Source organism: Watersipora subatra, chromosome 4 (assembly GCF_963576615.1).
Source record: "Watersipora subatra chromosome 4, tzWatSuba1.1, whole genome shotgun sequence".
Lineage (NCBI taxonomy): Eukaryota > Metazoa > Bryozoa > Gymnolaemata > Cheilostomatida > Watersiporidae > Watersipora > Watersipora subatra.
Window position 1 is genome coordinate 4782764 of NC_088711.1, and position 17386 is coordinate 4800149.

Consider the following 17386-nt stretch of genomic DNA (forward strand, 5'->3'; position numbering starts at 1 on the left):
GCAATCAGAGTCATATAGCACAAATAAATGCTTACAGTTGCGACCAAGTTTGCTCCGTCCCAGTCCAAGCTTGCGGACCCAATAGCTTTCAGGAGAGCTGTCCGCTTAGACTACAACACTTTATTTACCAACATCAGATGGTGCATTAAACCACACCCACTTTCATGGTTGGAGGTCTGACAGAAGCCTAACTCTGTATTTAGCGTTCCATTTCTCACGCTTAGCCTCTTTGGCCCCAAGTTCTTTATGTTCAAATCGATCGTAATCTGCAGTTTTGGAAACAGGTTTTTCCAAAGTTGTCCTGACTGATCTACCAAACATTAGCTCGCTCGTCGCTCGGGGAGTATCCCGGTTTGAGTGGAGCTGATTTGTAATCAAGAAGTGCTTTGTCCTTGTCTGCCGACATTCCCCCACATTCATTTTGCGGTTTTAACTGCGCGTTCAGCTAGTCCGCTGGATGGCGCATACCTCAGGCTGCTTGTGACTATTGGAAAGCCCTACATTAGAGGGAAGCTATGATATTCCTGGCTAGCAAAACACCGTCCGCAATCACCTTTGACTAGTTTTGGCACACCCAGCGTGACAATCACTGGCTTCATGGCTTGGATTACCAGAAGTCTGAGTTTGAATCCGGGGTACTTTAATCTATTTGGAGTAGTGATCCACCATGATTAGGTACAAATTACCTTGATGTTCTATAACATCACAGCTAATTTCCAACCAAGGAGCTTCAGGAAGCTTAGGCCATTCCATAGGCTGGTGTTTGATGGAACCGTGTCTAATACAGGCATTACATCGAGAGACATAATGATCTATATCACCTTTATCTTACACCCTCATCATATGTAAGAGAGAGTTTCTCGTGCCCTCCTGAGGTTAGAGGTTGACTTGCAACAAAATTCACATTACAGTTGGTATCAAAAGATTCATCATGTCTTACTATGCTGTGTTGTAGGTGCAAAATATGTGGAAATGTGATTACAAGTTCTGGAAAGCTCAAGAACGAACAGTTAATCGCCGCCATCACAAAACCGCCATAGATTGAAATCAGTTTATGTCTTTGACGTAGTCAGTCCATTTGGTTGATGTTCTTACGTGAATTGAAAAGCCAATAAAAGGCTCAATATAAAACTTCTCGTAGCACTAGTTTATGACAAACACTTCAAGGTTTAACTGAAGACCCCCTATCAAATATAGATGCTCGCTACTTTACAGTTTTGTTTCGGCTCGGTCTAATTGTCTAGTTGTAATCTGATCACGTGACCCATACTTTTTGCCAAACAGTGCGAATAATTTCTGCAGCATTTTTTGATTGTCACAGGTGACCAACAGGCTCTTCATGTTTATCAGAGAATGATATGTACTCCTTTGAGATAAGGTTAAAAAAATTAACTAATTTTCACCGTAGGTTATAAGATATCAGTGCTGAAAGTGACAGCATTACAATGATAATGAAAAAGACGCATAAGGACAATAGACATGGTTTTATTGAATGCGTGAAATATATTTGTGAAAATATTTTGAGAAATTAAGTTGCATGAAAGTGTAAACAGAAGCCATCTAGTTCCGCTATGTCCCATTTGAGCCGTTTTGGAAAGAGATTCTAATCTATGGCAGTTTCGTGATGGCGGCGATTAACTGTTCGTTTTTGAGCTTTTAAGAGCTTGTAATCACATTTCCACATATTTTACACCTACAATACAGCAGAGTAAGACATGATGAATCTTTTGATACCAAGTAACTGTAATGTGAATTTTGTTGCAAGTCAACCTTTAAGGGCAGAGTAACAGCGAGTTGATTATATCACAGTAGTAAGTTCTCAAATGAATATTGTTGTAACATGTAAAAGTTTTTTAGAGTGAAACATGTACGCATGTATTGATCAAATATTTTGGCTAATCTATCTGCTTAACTGTATTAACTAGAGTCTTTATTCTTAAAAGATGCTTTGAGCATGTTATCTCACCGTTCAAAACATTAAATTATGTTAGAATCATAACTTTATCAGAAACTAGTGCACTCGCTCATGCCCTACTCTTCTGGGCTCATGCCCTACTCTTCTGGGCTCATGTCCTACTCTTCTGGGCTCATGTCCTACTCTTCTGGGCTCATGTCCTACTCTTCTGGGCTCATGTCTTACTCTTCTGGGCTCATGTCCTACTCTTCTGGGCCCATGTCCTACTCTTCTGGGCTCATGTCCTGCTCTTCTGGGCTCATATCCTACTCTTCTGGGCTCATGTCCTACTCTTCTGGGCGTTGTTAATTTTTGAGAGGATTGCTTTGACTGCTACTAACAGGTTCCATCTATTTGCTTTGTCTTGTATCTGAGCATTTTATTTTTTTCTAACCAAAATTTCAAAAATTTTCAATGTATTTTAAATATTAAATTAGCATATTTCTGTTAGCTGTTTTGAGCTATATATAGTTCTTAATAAGCACATCTTGAGTTGTCTGCCGTAATCATAAAAGTATAAAGAAATATTTTAAATTTTGTCGCACAAGTTAGCATGGCTTTTTGTGGCAGTGTTTTAGTAGTATCTCCAACTACATGTTTATGTATAACTATCCACATGCTTGTCCAAACAGTAACTTTAAGTGGCTAGTTATGGAAAGCTTTTTGGATAAGTGAATAGGCTTGGAGAATCTGCTTTTCCTGTAATATTTAGATATTTTTGAAGCAGGGTTTATTAACAAATGTTTTATGTTCAATTTCGTCTATGAAAGTCAGTCTATTTAAGGCATTTGTAAGTCTTCCCAAGCCTTATTGCTCTCTAGGATATTTCAGCAGGTGTCTCCTTCACTCCTAATCTCGCTTTATCAATAAAATGCTTTGTCATTTGAATAACTATCACAAATGAAATGTTTATAGCGAATAAAAAATATGATAGGCCTACTCTGCTAGTGATGGAGTTGCATTAGTGTACATATATTAAATGTCAGTCTCAACTGACCTAGCACTTAGAAAGTACTGAAAATTATAATTTTGAAAAGTGATTGGAAGTTGCAGCAAAAATAGGCCTCACATTGAGTTCCAGGTATATAACTGGTACCTGTTAGCCAGTGTAAAGATAGATAACTGTATCCTGTAAGGAAATGAGATGGAATGCAAGTCGTTTCACAAATTCGTGATAATTCTTCATTTAATCACTTCAGTAAAACTAAAGTGATATGTATATGCTATTGAATATGCTGTTTGTAGACTTACAGTGATGGTTAAGTCCAAGAGAGTTTCAACCAGACAAAGAGTAGAACAAAAGCTAGAGAGGGGCGCTTTGCCAAAGAAAAGTGATGATCTAAACTCCATAATATCAGCCGCAAAGTCGGTGAGATAATATTTAGTAACAAACTGTGTGATGTCATGGATATTAGGATGCAATGTACACCGAAATGTATGACTATTCGGTTGTACATTGATACTATTCAGGACAACCCGGTGTACAGTTGAGCTGCTAAGACTGAACGACTGTTGAACTTGAAAACTTTTTAAACTCTTCTGAGTATTTGCTATTATGTTGTAATGTTTAGTTTATATGAATCAAGATTTCAAACACTTAATTTTAGCTTAAAAATGTGTGTCTTTAATGTTATTGAATTGAGTCATGACCGTTTTGGTTTACATTTAAGAATATTGCTATACTCTCGATGGTCTCGCACTACACTAAAAGACTTCAAATGCGATTTACTGAAAAGTATGCAAAAATATTGATGAAGCCATACTTTTGCAAAGCTCACTATTAGTTCTATTGAATTTGTATGACCATTTCCACTGATGTTGGACATTGCAAACTAAAACTTATCATTTCATTTTTGGGCTCACTGAATATTATTTTGGAGTATAGAATATGGTCTGGGGAAATGAGGCTACCATGCTATACATACATGTATACACTATTATCTATCTTCTACCTACATGTATATATATATTTCTCAAAGTATGTCCGTATGTCTGTCTGCATTCTGGCTATAGCTATTATTAGAATAACTGTAGCTGTACAACAATGCTGACGCAACGTCATGGAGTACCATCATTAGAAGCCTAGCAGCTTACTGGAATTTTCCATTGGCATTGTTCTGGACTAATAACTTAAAAGTTACAGTTGTTTGAAAGTTTGAAAACCTTTACAGTTGTTTTTATTTTTTTCTCAATTTATTTCATCTACACAAAACACTTCTCTCATGATATGTAATTTGAAAGTTAGAATGGGAAATGTTGTTATATGTTAAATTATACAAATCAATTTGCTGTCCAAAGACTTTTTTATTACCTGGGCAACGCCGGGTAGCACAGCTAGTACTTGATAAATATGAAGCTAAAGTCAGATTGAGATATCAAAATACATTCATGCTAATGTTGCTGCTCATTCCAAGGAGTATCTATGTTTGTTTTTATGAGGTATTTGTTTGTATACATTCATGTTCATTATTGTCTACATATGTTCTAATTTAGCTTAAAGTCGCATTTTTGCTTTAGTAAATATATAGTGTTCAAGTCAAATGTTCACACCTGTTTCTAGGAAATATTTAACATGACTGAACAGGAGTGTGGCAATACTGTGGTTCTTTTAGACCCCTTGGGATGTGCGAAGCGATGTTTTTAAAAATGTGGAAGTGGGCAGCGCTATCGTTAAAGAGCGGTTGCAAGACTTTGATGACTCTGATGCCAAGACAATTATTACTAGCAAGTCTTTTCGAGGTCTGAATATAAGAAAAAAAGACAAGAGAAAGATCAAACAGCATCTGTTTAAGAGAAGTATGTTTAAAAATCGTTAGATGTAAAACTTTTATAACATTCTTTTCATTTGGGCTACATTCTTCCTTCTTCTTGTAGAAATAAACATAATACAAGAGGCAAAAGAAGCTCTCAAAGCTAAAAAGAAACGAGAGAAAACAATTGTAACCGGAGATATGCAGCCAATGGCAAATAGTCTTCCCACCATCTTACCAAGTGTTGAGCAGTACATAGCTAACAACAGAACTAACCAGTTAGCTTCTAGGTACATGCTATAAAAGTGTCTATTTTTAACTAGTGCAGATATCCAGGATTATTCATTGAAAGCATATATTAAGCCATTCCTAAATATAATATAGCTCTAGACAGTGGTTTTCAAGACAGCCCAAGACAGTGGTTTATGGGAGAAAGCGAGTGTCTTTGCCCTTGTCACATTGTCCTTGACCTTGGAAAATTTGCACTTCATAATCCATGTAAATGATGTAAGACAGCACTTATGCCAACTCATTGCAATCGTTGAACATCAACAATGACTGTTATCTTATAGTTGGGGTAATTTATCTTTTGTTGTAGGGAATCTGACTCGAAAAAACAGAGTAGCAGAAACCGGAAAAAGCAACAGTATGTACCTCTTACATCTAATGGTCTAAAGCAATACATGCATAAATCACTCAATTTTTATGTAGTCCTCTTCATACTGCCGTTTCAAAATTTCCTTTGTTTTGCAGACTCGCAGATATTGGAATTTTCCAAAAAATACAACAACACAGTGAATACAAGAGTAACCCATCATCTACAATTCAAGAACATTTGGAGAATCGATTGATTCTGGAAAACCAAACTATGGACACAGCATGAGTGCTAGCAGCCAATTCCCGTTAAGCTTGTAAAGTTGTATGCTTTATTGGAGACAAACAATTTTTTGCCGGTTTAATTCTGAAAAGTTGCCAGTGAATGTGTCTGCAAATGGTTTTCATTTCACGAAGTACAACAATAAAAGTGTGAAGTATTTGCCGTATATACGAAAAACTATACATAACCAACCTGATTATGCAGTATCAAGCAAGTATACATGTCCATGCTGGTATATTTGATTAATGAAGATTCGCCATATGATTATCGCTACTGGTCAAATCTACCTCTGGTATTTTTATAGCTCATTTTTATTGTGATAAAGAAATCACTGTAATCAAATGACAACAAGCAAATGGTCTTGCATGTTATAGGTAATGTTTAGATTTCCTATAGTCTTTAAGGCAGCCTAAAACACTATCCTGTAAAGCACAACTGTTCGCATCCGTTTTCTGTGCATTCAACAACTATGTTTGACTTTTGATGTTTTTGATTAAAAATCAAAAACTATCAAAAATGTTTGGTAGTATCAAAACTATGCATTAAACATTTTATGTTTGATTTTTGGGCAACATGGTGGCAAGCTTTTGAAAGTATTGAAGCTGGCATCATTCTAAATGTCAAATATATTTCAATACACCATGACTATAAAACAATATATACAATGCAAATTTGATGTGATAAAAAATGCCAGGAGCATTAAATGCCAACTATGTACAGGTCGACTTCAATCTAGAATCTGCCAGGAGGTGGACCTCTCATGCCAGGGGGTGGTCCTCTCATAGCGCCTGGAGGTGGTGGTCCTCTCATACCAGGTGCTCCTGGTGGTCCTCCCATCATACCTCCTCTCATACCAGGTGGAGGACCTCTCATTCCTGGTGCACCACCAGGTGGTGGTGCTCCAACGGGTGGTCCACCAGGAGGTCCAGGCATTCTTGGCCTAGGTGCTGCAGCCGCAGCTACACCGCCTCGCGCCTAAAATGGCAAAAATGACAGTAATAATCTATGGTAATTACTCAATCATCCTCCGACTATGTGTTTATAACTGACATGTAGCAAAGCCTATCAACTAGTAGAGACAAATTCGAAAGCCTTGATCCTCTAACAACTTTTGAAAAAACTCAAAGCTGACGGTGTTGGATTAAACGTAAATGTAAGTTTTGTGTTGCTAATTGCATCTAACTAAGGCCCCTATCATCGTTCTACACTGTTTAACATACAAATCGGATACAATACATTTTACAACCATGTGCAGAGCCAAAGCTAGCTGACACTGCTACAAGTGCCTAGCAATGAAGGATTAAAAAATTTTGATCAAGCTTGCAAAATAGCGAGTCAAAGAGCAACAAAAATGAGAATAATAAAAATTATCGTTACCTGTGGAGCCATACTCTGTTGTGATGGTCCGCCAACTCCTCGCACAGGACCTGCTAGTCCAGGTGCTGCTCCTCCTGGTCCACCAGGACCCACTCCTCTTCCAGCAGCTCGACCAATCCCGCCACCTGGTGCACCAGGAATTGGCACCCTAGCCTGACCTTCCTCTACTGGGGGTGGCCCTTCTACTGTCATAGTAACTAGTTGCTCACCTGAGAAACAATTATTCACATTGGTATAGGCATGTGATGAGCCAACAATATAAGCTTATGATAGATCTGTTTGAGAAACAAGTTTCAACCATATTTAACAATCATCTTGGCGTTTGGCATAGTAGTAAACCGCATATAGTTAGTTAAGACGAAAAACTAACGAACCTCTGATCAGTACCAAACCAAGAACTCTCTTTTCCTCTCGTTCTCCAGATTTTTTAGGTTTAATCCTTCTAAATTCATCACAGTCGCCCAAAATGAGATTCATGTGTTTGTCAAAAGCCTTGAAGGTGCCTATAAATGTTCTACCATCTTGCAGCGTACAACGCATGCGATAGTTGATATAGTTCAGCATCTTTCCACCTTTAGAAATCTACAATTACATTGTTACTGAAACACTACATTGCTGGACCTAGCAAGCAGTGTGGTAACCATTGCTGTGGCACAATTAATGTGAACAAGTTGAAATACGTTCAGCCAGTTTTATCATGCTAATTCTATGCTTATAGCGTAATGAGCCTTTAAAATTTAGAATATATATACTCACCATTTTGAGAAATGTTACAGTTATTAGCTGTAGCAAAAACAATTATCTCCGAAGAGATTTACGACTTCGTAAAGCGAAAGGACGAGGTAGCCAATAAGCAAATAATCGGCGTCTCGTGTCCTATGAAAGAAAAAGATGGCGGGCTACGATCAAACCTTGTATGAATCGTTTTGCATAGACATTTCAGTTAGTAATGTTCCAGTAACATATTATTTTATGTATGCATCGACAAAAAAGCATTGACGATTACCAATTCTCGGACTACGGCAGTACTCGCAGACATAAACATAAGGAAATTAAAAACCGCTTCGTATGAGTTATCTCCTCTCGGTGCCATTGGATTTCACACAAAAGGTCCAATTTTGCCAGGTCTGTGCTCTAGCCGAGCTATTTAATGTTCACAACCAATGCTGTCCAACTAATGTCACCATAAACCCCCCCTATAAACTGACTGAATATTTAATTTCAAAACAAATATAAAATGTTTGAGATTGAAAAGCCAATCATGAGCAGGCGTGGCAGGCTGTTAGGTCAATATTTATATTACAGCAATGATATAAACCCCCATGGGGGGGGTTTATATTATTGATTACAGAAGTGTTTTTGCACAATACAACAATTTAGTAAGCATCAATTAGTGGATAAGCCAAAGAAGGTCTACCAAAACTCAAAAAAAGTATTAGTAAACAAAATATAAAGTATTAGAAAACAAAATATCCTGCAGAACTATAGGATATGTTCTGTACTAAAAGTTTTTGGCGTAGCCATTAAGCAAACTATTGTAAACGTTGGTAATAACTTTGAAAAAAGTAGCCTAATTCACTGAACTTTTCAGTGAAGTCACAAAACACAGGGTAGCAACAATTTTATTAATTCTTAACTTTAGTTACCAATTTTATCATAGAGAATCAAAACGGAAAAGAGTTGGTTGCGAGCTCCTATTTATTGATTGGCAAAGAAAGTTGAATTGCTAATTTCTCTCCAGCTCTTCATATATTTGGCCATTGTTGACACTTAGCTTAGTTAGAAAATAAAGAAAACTAACTGCCATTGGCGTTAGTCAAAAATAGATACATGTCAACCACGCATTATTCCCGATTATTATTATGTCAACCCAAAGCATTATTCTATAGTTCTATTCACAATTTCAGTCTATCTGCAAAGCATACAGTAAATGACACAGTAATTTCTCACCAAGTTTCAAGATGTGACTAACAGTAGCCATCCAGAAACATTTAATTGTTTTTGTTTTGGATATTGTTTTATGTTATGATGTAATTGATAGAACTGGATTATCCAACCTTTACTTTACATTACTTTACAACAAATTTGGGCCTCAGTCTATTATTGAACGCAGATGGACAGCTTTAAGTAGTTATTGCTAACAGCTCATAGATAAGGTCTGGTCTTGTTGATTGACTGTTTTAATCAATTTATCTTGTCGATTATTGAATAATTGTTGAATAATGTAACTAAAATCTTACAGTTGACCTTTCCAGATGCTGCAATTTAGAACTACAGTTCTAAAAAATAAAATTTCTAAGGTAAAGAATGTCATGGGGTTTTCCAAAACCTTATGTTTATCTTAAGAACACGAAGCAGATATGATAGTTATACCTTTAGACTAAATTATAAGAATAAAATAGTAAATAGCTGAGACTTAAAAATATAGTCACCCTCGTGTTCTCTCAGTAATCGACACTCTATCTGATGGCTGATAAGTCTGTCCGTCTGTCCTTCATGATGAATCTGTGTTAAAAGAGGAATATGAGTAAATATTCCTCTTTTTATACTGAGTAAACGTTAGCCTTGGTGTTCAATTGTGACTCTTGTAGTTTTTGAGGGTTCCTGGCTAGTTCTTATTGTTTTCTGTCATATGTTATATATCATATGTAATCTCTAATTATAATCTCTGGTCTGGTGTAGATTGGTACCAGATGGGGATCTAAATATAAACCGCATGGCACAAGTTGCTATCGTCCGGGCGCTGTCGTTGATAGAGGATCCTGTTAGACGTAGATCTTACATTGTACAAAGATAATCCTTGGTTTTAATCTTAACTCTAATCACAAGCATTTGTTGATTATTTCAGGCTTTCTTATGCAAAGTTCTCAATGTTCTAGTTGTAAAATGGGTAGGTTGGAATCTGAAAGTTGATTTGTAATGGTGGTTATCCCGTCTCTAGAACCTTTGAGAGGCCGAGTCTGGGCGAACCTGGTATAAACGTTGTAATGATGATGCAACTTGTTATTTCCTTGCCGCTATCTGTACATGGCTGATATCAGATATAACATTCATAGCCTTTCTTCCTTAGCTACCAGCCTAAGAGTATCTCTAAGGCTATCTCAACCTTAGGCTCTTCAACTTCATTTTTCAATCTTCTCCATTTGATTTCTTCTTGTCATCATTTTTTTTGCAATTTGGAAATTTTCATCCTAACCTGCCTTGAAATAAAAATCCATGTTCAGAATTGAGTTTTAAATTTGCGAAACCTTTCACGTTGGAGTTGTGATCTCTTGCGGCTTTAAACGAAAAGTTGTCATTGTTTAAACAAAATACAGAGCGAAAGGTTTTCATTCCATCTTGAAGATACATTAACCTGTTGATGAAACGTGACTTCAGTGCCATCAGTTGTTGTTAGTGACAACAGTTATCAGGTGTCTTACACATACTTCTACTTGGGTGGTCTAAGAAACCACATCTTTTTTATGCAAAACCTTAGACCCTCATTCAGATATTCGGCGTCGATGCTGGTGTTTATTGCACACCATAAATGTGCACTTCAAGTTTGATTAAAAGACACGCACTCTTTCAAGTCAGGTTTTTCATAAGCAGTGAATTGTAGAACTTATTAAAGTTCGATCAATTGAAAAGTTGAATGTTGAAAAAGAGAATGTTGATCACTACTAGATAAATGTACCATATCGTGCTAGCATGCACTTATTGCTGAGTAATAAGAAATGTAAAATGAGCTGCAGTATCAATAATAGCCTTTACCAAGGCAAAACATTTCCTGCTAGCATGAAGTTAGCTTACAATGAAGATATGTTATTTTGAAACTAATATTAACAAAGCAATATTTTGTTTGCAGGTCATTTATTAAAATTCATGACATTGTCACAATACCGCAGACGTTGCATTGAAGAGTTTCTGTAAGTTTGTTGGCATTGTAAGGAATATAACTTTTAGTTTTGCGTTAGCTAATAGAAAATTCCTGGTAGCATAACTGAATTACCCAAGTAAGATAACCCATGGCAAGCAGTCCTTGCCTGAACCTTTTGTTGCAATCCAATAGATGCCTCCCAGAGGTCAAGCAAACTTTCATATTGCATCGAGGCTTGGGGCAATGCACCTCCCACCCATCTTACGAATTTAATAACACTTCAAAAGCGCATGATAAGGTCCATTCACAAAAAATCCCGCCTCACCCACACCAAACCTCTTTTCAAATCATCACCCATACTACCTATCAGTTCACTATATTCATAGCGCATTATACTTTTAACTCATCAAAAATTTTATTGTAATTACATCCTTTGCACAATATATCAAACCCAATTCTTAAATTCCTGTCTAAATCTTCCACAACCTTCTTCCCGTGCAGGCCATCACAGGGTGGATTCCCAACAGGCCCTTTTTTGGAACCAACTCCCTAAGGCTATTAAAAGCATAGAGTTAGCATAGAGGTGGTCAGTTTCAAGAGAGAACTTAGGTTGCATCTTTTGACAGGCGAATGAAACCTAATTACCCATAAAAATTGACATAGATTACATGATGACGACAAGCCCAATGCCACGACTAGCTATGCTATTGCGTATTATGGGCTTCATCACTCTTCCAGCTTTTTTCTTTTGTTTAACTACTTTTGTTGATGAAAATAAATCACACACTCAAAAAGAAAATCCTTATTCTTTGACCTGACACTCACGTTCTACGTCTGAGTGTTTCTAGGGATTCAGTGTTATTACAATTCAACTCTCTCATTCAGAGAGCTGTTTTGTTGAACAGATGTACTTGCAAACCATTTCTTTTATCTCTCACTCTCTCACTTCTACACCATTATTACTACAGTATTATTAAACACTCACCTTGTCCCCTCTCTCCTTACCAATCATTGCCTTTTTACTCTATAACCCTTTTCTTTTTCTGTTGGAGTCACCGCTGCTAAAAGGTTTTTTGCAGTGCAAGTGGCCAGCGGTCATGTTATGGTGTGTGATTGTCATGAAGAAATTTCTGCACTTTTGTTGTTTGAATTATGATGTATCCGTTGATAGTTGCTTTGAATTCCCCATTAAAATTGCTAAAAATACAGACCAATCTTCATGTAAATTAATTCCTTTTAGGCTGGCAAAGTTATGCAAGATCATGGTATAGCCATCCCAGTGTAATAGACTGTGACTTCAGAATTGGAACATGCCTTTCTTGCAACTTCTTTTCAAACAGATAAATCCCAGACAAGCAAAAGAGATGAGATGTTGTGCTAGGCAGCCTCTTTATTTGAATAAAATGAACCGAGTCGCTTTAAAGCAATACTGGTAACATTTTTAATCACTTGCTGATAAAACTGCCACACTGCTATGCAATAATAACCATAATTTACAAATCAAACTAAAAGATGATTTGGTATATGAAAATTTCATTTAAATATTTGAATGCAATGCAAACCACCATTTGCAGCATTTTACAGTTGATCCTTTTGAAAAGGAAATGAAAGAGAAGCGTTAATTAAGAAAATAAAATCTGAAAATACAGCAAAAAACAATGACATCAAAAAGCATTGCTATTCTAAAACTTAGTTCATGAAATGACTAAAAGCTCATTGTGATTACTTTGGCTTTTAGCAATGATATAAAACCTCCACTGTGGCGGGGGCGAGGGGGGGTGGGGGTTTACATCATTGCTTTCAGTGACAAAGGCATGATTGCCACTGATCAGCTGTGCCCTTAGGGTTAAATGAATGGCTGCTATTATAGTTGCACAAAGGGAATGAAAAATATAAAACTGATGATAAACTTGGCTCATAATATGGGCTACTGGCTTACTTTGTTATATTTTAACTGCCAAAAAATATTTCATGTTACAGATGGATGTATATTACTATATCCTCTTGCATGCTGCAAATTCTGAGAATCTTAGTTCTCACCTTTCTTTAGTAATTCTCTTTGCAATATAAAAACTTTTATACAAAATATTTGTTATAGTTATTATCGATTGCTGTACCAATTTAAAAAGTAACCTAAATGCACGTCAGTTTATATTTTTATTGAGATATGTGATTACTTTATAAGTGTTGTACATACATAACTGTTTCAAATCTTCTTTGCAGAAAGCATTACTCTCTGTAATGAGCCATTAACAGTAAAAGAGCTAATAGAACAGCAAAGATCTTTTGTTGAATGTTTGTAGGTTTTTATTTTTGCCTCAAATTATGACAAACTAATGGCTACTGCGTGGCACTTGAATTTGATTGACTGCTAATAACTTTGACAGGGATTACATATTAAAGCCAAATTCTCTATGTAATAAGAGAAAATTTACTGATTTTTTAAAAATAGCACAGGTATATGTAGTTTAATAAAAATTAATCAAGTGCAGCTGATCTCAGCAATGATATACAGCCCCTCAGGGGGGGCAGTATATCATTGATCTCAGCAAGCTCACACAAAGTAATATTTCAGTACTTTTCTTGAACAAACATATTCAGAATTTAGCTACACTCATGGAGTTGTCTATTCTTGATATTACTTGTACGATTTCTACGAAAAACGGCTTTACCAGGCATTTTACACGTATAGTACGGTATTAACGGATGGTACGAGTTTTGGTGTCTCATAGGTAGCGTAATTATTTTTCTAATAGCAGTCGCTGCAATCTATGAAGCTACAACCAATAAAGATTTTGGCTATGTCAGAAAACAGAAGGACCTTTTTTATCGCATCAGCTTCAGATCGCTCTACAAGGCTAGGAAGCAAACGAAAAAGATCAATAACAGTTGCTATAAGACTGGATAACTCAAACGGCTGTAAATAGATTGGAAATTTTTGTGTTTCAAATAGTTTGTAAATGCGTATTTTAACGAAAAAACACTATAACTATTTTTTCGAAGAAGTATATTATATCAATTACCTATATCTCGTTTTACAATCGTAAATTGTTCTATGTACGAATGTAACACTCCTTGTGATTAGTTGGTGTTTACCGCATGCAGGACTCGCTGTGAAAACCAGAGACCATCTTATGACACATGTTCGGTAAAGGAAGGAGCAAACGCACGCGACTACAGCCCAACGCTTTGCTGATGTTAAGGTAAGATCAGATAACGCTACAAGGTGCCAGAGGTTCAATTCTAATTTTGTGAACTCACACACTATTATTGGTACTTCTACTAAGTAATTATTGAAGAACCATTCCGTCATCGTAGTTGTACAGCAGCAGCACGTTGTGTGTTGATTCGGCAGAATCTGATATTAAATTCCGCTATATTATATTAGCATTGGCGTGATATAAAAGCTATTTATTTTGGGGTATTACCACTACTTGCTCAATTGATTTGTTGGAATCGTTATCCAAAATGTGTTTCAGTCTGCAGTTGTTGAAGTAAGATTTGGTGAAATCGTAGTGATAAATCAAATGGCAGATTCGGATGAACTTATGAAACCTTGGAAATTTACATCTGGCAATTTACCAGCAGTGTGGAAAGAATCTAAGGGCCAGTTTGAGGTCTAAAAACAGTAAAAAATCTAGATGATCTTACAGTAGATGAGCAAATTGCTCACATGCTCGTAGCAATGAGCAGTGACTTCGTGCCTGTTCATAAGTAGTTCACATTTTGAGCAGAGCATGAGCAAAAGACTCTGTCTAATTGCATAGCAACGTTTGATAGATATTTTGAGCCAGTTAAAAATGTGATTGAAAGGTTTGAAGATTGGTATTTAATAAAATGGTTCAGGAGTTCAGCCAGTCTGTGCATCAATTCATAGCAAACCTTCAGGCGCAAAGCGAAAACTGTCAATATGGTGCCATGAAAACGATTTGATCCAACACCGCATCGTAATGCAAATGACCGCAAATGAACTGCGTAAATACCCCATAGATGTGCCAAATTTGACCCTTATGCTTTGCATTCAAAAAGCTAAACAGTATATGACGAACCAGCAGCAAGATGCAGCTAAGAACCCTATAGCGTCTTTCAGTAGCCAGCCTAGTAATTTAGACCTCTTTCACGCAGACGGAAGTATCCTAAGGCAGGTGGTGAGTCTGCGCTTGCTAAGTCAGTTGTTCTCGAAAACCAATATCGCAAGTGTGGCAAATGGCTTCATTACGTGAGCCGTTGCCTGTATCAAAGGCTAAATGCAACAAGATAGGATACTAGGTAAAGCTTTGTCAATCCCAAGCTATGGTGCAGGAGGTTCAAAAGGGAGTTAGTGGTGATGGATTAGATAGTCTGCACTTAGGGTCTGCATGACTAGGTGTGGCAATTGATATCATAGATGCAATAACTGAAACATCAAGTGCCTAGTTTGTAGAGCTTTAAGTTAACTCTTGTCTGGCTCAGTTCAAAATTGATTCAGGAGCTGCAGTTTTTGCTATTCCTAGTAGCCTTAGCAAGAAATTAAGGCTAAAAGTTCAATCTTTGTCCCAGAACCTGTTTCGTGTCGGGAATCATCAGTTAACCGTATTGGGAGCAACTGATGTGTGCCTCTCTTACAAAGGGGATCACCGTTATGAAACTGTTTATGTAATCAAAAAACTGAAATGAGTGTGCTTGGGCAAGCCGGCCATAAAGAAATTGGAAATTTTTCAGGTATTGGGCAAGGTGTCAGAGTCCGACTTGAAAGACCAGTTCCCTGCCTTGTTCAAAGGCCTTCGCACTATGAAGTCACAAGCCAGGATTGCATTAAAAGATGGGGTCGCTCCTTTTGCTCAGTTTACACCAAGTTGTGTTGCGGCTGCGAGGCGCTGACCTCTGCAAGATGAGCTGCGCAGAATTGAAAAGATGGATGTCATTCAAAAGATTGAGAAGCCAACTGATTGGTGTGCCCCATGCATAGTTGTGCCAAAGAGTAATGACAAGATTTGAGTTTGCATCGACTCTACTCATCTCAATAAAGCTGTGAGACGGGAACATCATCCCCTACCAGCAATACATGATATTCTAACGGTTATAGGTAGTTTGAAAGTATTGTCAAAGCTAGATGCTAATTGCGACTACTGGCAACTGCGCCCAAGTCCTGAATCCTAGAAACTTGCAACGTTCACCACCCCGTTTGGAAGATAGTTCTGTAAAAGATTGCCTTTTGGAATCTCATTGCCGCCTTAAAATTTCCAAAAAGTAATGCAGAAGGCATTGGAAGAGGTAGAAAATGCAGTGCATCAGATGGATGACATTTTAGTACATACGGAGGCTCAAGAACAGCACGTCGCTAAGGTTCAGGAAGTTCTTTCAATTTTAAGTCTTTACTTAGGCATAAAGACCATGATTGGCTGTGGAATAAGGAAACACCAAAGGAGTTTGAAGACATCAAGCACAGTATGTCATCTGCACCTGTCTTGGCACCCTTTGACTTAGAAACCGACATATGGCTACTGGCTACGTTGGCCCCTCGCAGCCGCAACACGACTTGGTGTGAACTGAGCAAAAGGAGTGACCCTATCTTTCAATGCAATCCTGGCTTGTGACTTCATAGTGCGAAGGCCTTTGAACAAGGCAGGGAACTGGTCCTTCAACATGGCTACAAGTTTACTGATGCGTCAACTTTTGGTCTGGGGGCAACGATTTGTCAAAGGTCAAGCGACGGCATCAGGCCAATTGTGTTTGCTTTAAGATCTCTCTCAGAAATTGAACAGCAGTAAGCACAAGTGGAAAAAGAAGCTTTGGCAATATGTTGGGCTGCGGAGATATTCCACTACTACTTGGCAGGTCGAGAATTCTTTGTAGAGACTGATCATAAGCCATTAGTGGCGATGTCACAAAATGAATTATTCAAGCTTCCATTGCGTGTGCAAAAGTTTAGTTTGCCTATGATGAGATTCTTTTATAGCGCAGTCTATGTCCTGGGAGAGAAGCTGGTGGTCACTGACGCTCTCAGTGGGCACCTTCGTCGGTGAAAAAGGATAATGATCCTTAGCCTTCGTTGCTTCAGGAGCTAGTAGAAGAACTTTCTATTTCACCTCGGAGTAGAACGGTATTAGAGGAGGCACTGGCATCTAATCTAGTGACAAGCCAGCTGATGCACTACATTCAACAAGGCTGGCCGGTCTACAGTCAGTTGCCCCAGTATTTAAAGAAGTTCCACTCTTACAAAGACAAGCTGACTGTGTTAAAAAGATTGTTGTTTTATGAGAACCGCCTATTTTTACCTTGGCAGGAGCATGCGACAGTGTTGGCAGAGATTCACCAGGGTCATCTGGGGGAAAATCTATGCATCCCATGAGTTAGGAGTGCTGTATGATAGCCTGGGATGACCCAGGATATACGGGAGGTGGTGCGAACGTGTGACTCGTGTCTACAGTTCAGGCATGTTCCACCTGAACCTATGTCCCTGACACCATTTCCCAAGAGACCCTGGTGAAAGATTGCTCTGGACTTCAGCATTCTTGATGCAAACTTGGAACTCGATGGTGAATACCTAGTAGGCTCTCACTGCTACAGTAGATTCATGGTTGTAGAGA

At 37.7% G+C, this 17386-nt stretch overlaps 3 protein-coding genes across 3 annotated transcripts in view; 2 read left to right on the forward strand and 1 right to left on the reverse strand.

Annotated features, from left to right (window-relative positions):
• Nucleotides 1-3199: 3199 nt before the first annotated feature.
• On the forward strand, nt 3200-6067 carry LOC137395314 (ribosome biogenesis protein SLX9 homolog). Its single transcript, XM_068082211.1, has 5 exons — nt 3200-3323; nt 4567-4750; nt 4829-4994; nt 5303-5350; nt 5458-6067. The coding sequence occupies exons 1-5, from the start codon at nt 3210-3212 to the stop codon at nt 5585-5587; spliced, it is 642 nt and encodes a 213-aa protein (XP_067938312.1). The 5' UTR covers nt 3200-3209; the 3' UTR covers nt 5588-6067.
• A 122-nt stretch (nt 6068-6189) lies between these two features.
• LOC137395313 (small nuclear ribonucleoprotein-associated protein B'-like) lies at nt 6190-7854 on the reverse strand. The gene is made up of 4 exons (XM_068082209.1): nt 7715-7854; nt 7333-7540; nt 6959-7167; nt 6190-6556 (listed from the first exon to the last, which is right to left on the reverse strand). Exons 1-4 carry the CDS (start codon nt 7715-7717, stop codon nt 6314-6316), a joined length of 663 nt encoding a protein of 220 aa, XP_067938310.1. The 5' UTR covers nt 7718-7854; the 3' UTR covers nt 6190-6313.
• Nucleotides 7855-13920: 6066 nt separating this feature from the next.
• LOC137393738 (REPTOR-binding partner-like) overlaps nt 13921-17386 on the forward strand; it is a 38672-nt gene continuing 35206 nt past the window's right edge. Inside the window, exon 1 of the mRNA XM_068080421.1 lies at nt 13921-14020. The gene's annotated coding sequence lies outside the window, so the exon portion shown is untranslated. The remainder of the gene's footprint in view (nt 14021-17386) is intronic.